This window comes from Phaseolus vulgaris, chromosome 4 (genome assembly GCF_000499845.2).
Source record: "Phaseolus vulgaris cultivar G19833 chromosome 4, P. vulgaris v2.0, whole genome shotgun sequence".
Classification (NCBI taxonomy): domain Eukaryota; kingdom Viridiplantae; phylum Streptophyta; class Magnoliopsida; order Fabales; family Fabaceae; genus Phaseolus; species Phaseolus vulgaris.
The window spans coordinates 17,449,246-17,452,874 of record NC_023756.2 but is presented as its reverse complement, the minus strand read 5'-3'; the positions used below and the strand labels follow the sequence as shown (position 1 = coordinate 17,452,874).

General features: G+C 55.4%; 1 protein-coding gene across 1 annotated transcript; it reads left to right on the top strand.

The window, feature by feature from the left end:
- Positions 1–410: 410 nt before the first annotated feature.
- On the top strand, positions 411–1,965 carry LOC137838394 (uncharacterized). The gene is made up of 2 exons (XM_068647639.1): positions 411–983; positions 1,126–1,965. The coding sequence occupies exons 1-2, from the start codon at positions 411–413 to the stop codon at positions 1,963–1,965; spliced, it is 1,413 nt and encodes a 470-aa protein (XP_068503740.1).
- The last annotated feature ends 1,664 nt before the right edge of the window (positions 1,966–3,629 follow it).

Here is a 3,629-nt window from a genome sequence, read left to right as displayed (position 1 = left end):
TCTTAAGATTCTTTGCTGCAAGAATGAGGAAGACAAGGCAAACTACACCCGCGCCATCCGTCGAAGAAGGAGCTGTAACGATGCGCAAGTCTTGGAGATAATGCGCGCGCTGCAAGACGATGTGGCGGCGTCAAGAATGGTGCAAGAAAGGATGCATGCGGACTTGGCTCGCAGGGCAGGAAAGAAGATTTGAACCGGTTAACGAAGAGCTGTGCCAAACTTTACAGGCGCAAAAAGAGAGGGTGGCGGAGGAAAGAGTGGCGCCACCACCATCCCCTCCCAGGACCTTCCCCATGCCATTCTCATCTGAAATAATGGGCGCAGTTGTACCACCAGGCTAACTGGGGGTGAAGGCCTCGTTCACAGGGGTAGAGGATCCAGAAGCGCACCTGACGACTTTCCACACCCAGATGATGCTTTCTGGAGGCTCGGATGCCGTATACTGCAAGCTCTTCATGAGTACCCTGAGCGGGATTGCGCTGGAATGGTTCGTAAGCCTGCCAGACGGCCACTTCACGTCGTTTCAACAATTCTCAAAACTGTTCAGGGAGCAGTATATCGTGAACAGGGCACCCCCAGTGGTGTCGTACGATCTCTTCGATGTGCGCCAGAACCAAGGCGAGTCCCTTCGGGATTACCTTAGCCGTTTTGGGGCGCAGGTGGTGAGGCTGCCCAGCAAGGATGAAGATATGCTGGTGCACGCGTTCAAGAAAGGGGTTCTTGCAGGCCCCTTTAGTGAGTCTTTGATCAGGCACCGCCCCGGCACGTTCGCGGAGATTAGGCGTCGTGCCGTGGCGCACATCACCGCAGAAACAGCGGTTTCTGAGAAAAGGGAAAGCGCGATCCCTAACAAGTTGCGCGCAGGACCAAGCAGGACTCAGCAACCGATGAGGGTGCACGAGGCCAAAGAGGGAAAGAGGGCTCAGGGAAAACCTCGCCCTTACGAGCCTCGAAGGGATCAGAATGGGGGCGCACGAGGGAGGGTAACGCACCCCCCAGGTTTGATTTTGTGGTGGAGCTGGCGGAACTGATCGCCATTCCAGCCATAGCAGCAAGGCTGCGAGCACTAGAGAAGACCGACAGGGTGCTGGGCGAAAGAAAGACGTATGGTGTGAGTTCCATAAGGCCTATGGCCACCCACTTCACGCGTGCTTGGCGTTGGGACACCAACTCGCGGAGTTGGTAAAAAACGGTTTCCTGAGTGATTACTTGCGAGAGCCGCAAGGCGATCAGGCATCGGGGGCCCTAGCAGGGGATCCTCAGCACGAGGTACCAGTGCACGGGGAGGTGCACACGATCGCGGGAGGATTCTCTGGGGGAGGATGTACAACCTCTCAGAGAAAGAAGTACGCGCGATCGGTGTTGGCAGTCGACTCGGCGGAGGAGGATCACTCCCCCGACGTCGACATTGTCTTCACCAAAGCTGATCTCCGGGACGTTGTGCCTCACGACAACGACCTGATAGTTATCTACCTTGTCACAGTAGGGAGGAAGGTGCACAGGGTCCTTGTGGACCAGGGAAGCCCGGCAGACGTGATGTTCTGGCCGACATTTAGCAAACTGCAGCTGTCCCCTGATCATCTGAAGCCATACCCGGGGTGTTTGTATGGTTTCGCAGGGGACCAGGTAGAGGTGCGGGGCTATGTGGAGCTGAGGACCATATTCACGGATGGTGCCACAGCCCGCACTGAGAAAATTAAGTACTTGGTGGTCAATGCTCTGTCCGCTTACAACATACTGTTGGGAAGATCGACTCTCAATAGGTTGGGAGCCGTACCATCGACAAGGCACATGAAGGTAAAGATGCCTTCGATGGAGGGGGTAGTGGTTACCATTAAATCGGACCAAAAGGAAGCTCGCCGTTGCTATGAAAACAGTCTCAAGCAGCGGAGAAGCGTGTGCCATGTTACCACAACGCCACCACCAAGGTCGACGAGGGAAGAGCGGAGGTCGCGACGTTGGTAAGAGGCACGCACGACGACGTGGAAATGGAAGAGGCGATGCTTGGGGGTACGGGAAGTGCCCAGGGTGAAACTGAGGGGGCGAGAGGGATCGCGCCTCGCGAGTCTGGGATAGCGAGGGCGGTCATCGCCAGAGAGAGAAGACCCCACCCGACTGAGGGGTGGCTGGAGGCGGCGATCGGGGGAAGAGGGTTCAAGCTGGGAGGACAGCTGGACGAGGACACACGACGACAGATCGCCGGGGTAATTGAGAAGAATATGGGCGCATTTGCGTGGACGGCCTCGGACATGCCGGGCATTGACCCGGACTTTCTCTGCCATCGCCTCGCAATGGATCCCCAGGTCCGACCGGTGCGCCAAAGGAGGAGGAAGTACAATGAGGAGAAGAGGCAGGTGATCCATGAGGAAACCCACAAACTCTTGGTCGCGGGGCATATAAGGGAAATCCAGTACCCTGAGTGGCTGGCCAATGTGGTGCTGGTGAAGAAGTCGAACGGCAAATGTAGGATGTGCGTGGATTTCACCGACCTCAACAAAGCATGCCCCAAGGACTCCTATCCCCTGCCTAGCATTGACGCCCTGGTAGATAGTGCGTCAGGATGCCAGTTGATGAGTTTCTTGGACGCTTTTTCGGGTTACAACCAGATCAGGATGCACCCGTCGGACGAGTGCAAGACTGCGTTCGTGACCGAGCGGTCTTGCTACTGTTATAAGGTAATGCCGTTCGGTTTGAAGAATGCGGGAGCCACCTATCAGAGGCTGATGGATAGAGTACTCTCGTCGATGCTGGGAAGGAACGTACAGGCGTACGTCGATGACATGGTGGTCACCTCGCGAGGGAAGGAGGAGCATGTCGCTGATCTGGAGGAACTTTTCACAACGATCGCCAAGTACGGGTTGAAGCTCAACCCAGAGAAATGCATCTTTGGTGTGGAAGCGGGGAAGTTTCTAGGTTTCCTCTTAACAGAGCGAGGGATTGAGGCAAATCCCGAGAAATGTGCGGCGATCATGGCAATGAGGAGCCTAGCGTCGGTGAAGGAGGTGTAGCAACTCACCGATCGGCTGGCGGCTTTGTCGCGATTCATGTCTGCTGGAGGGGAGAAGGGCCATCCTTACTTCCAATGTCTCAAGCGGAACAGCAGGTTCGTTTGGACCGAAGAATGTGAGGAGGCATTTGTTAAGCTTAAAGAATATTTGGCAATCCCGCCGGTGCTGTGCAAGCCACAGACGGGCGCCCCTCTTCGTTTATACTTTGCTGTAACAGAGAGGGCGGTCAGTTCGGTTCTGGTCCAAGAGTAGGAACAGGTCCAGAGACCTATCTATTTTGTGAGCAAGGTGCTGCAGGGCCCTGAAGTAAGATATCAGGCTCTGGAGAAAGCATCTTTGGCAGTGGTGTTCTCGGCAAGAAGGCTGCGTCACTATTTTCACAGCTTCACGGTTGTAGTGATTACTGATCTTGCCGTCCAAAAGGTGCTGAAAAAGCCGGATGTAGCTGGAAGAATGGTAAAGTGGGCCGTAGAATTACCTGAGTTCGATATCAGATACGAACCCCGAGGACCGATCAAGGGGCAGGTGTTCGCGGATTTCGTCGTTGAGTTATCATCGGGCGACGCACCGCCGGAGAGCTCGGTCTTCCGATGGGTCTTATCGGTGGACGGATCCTCAAAC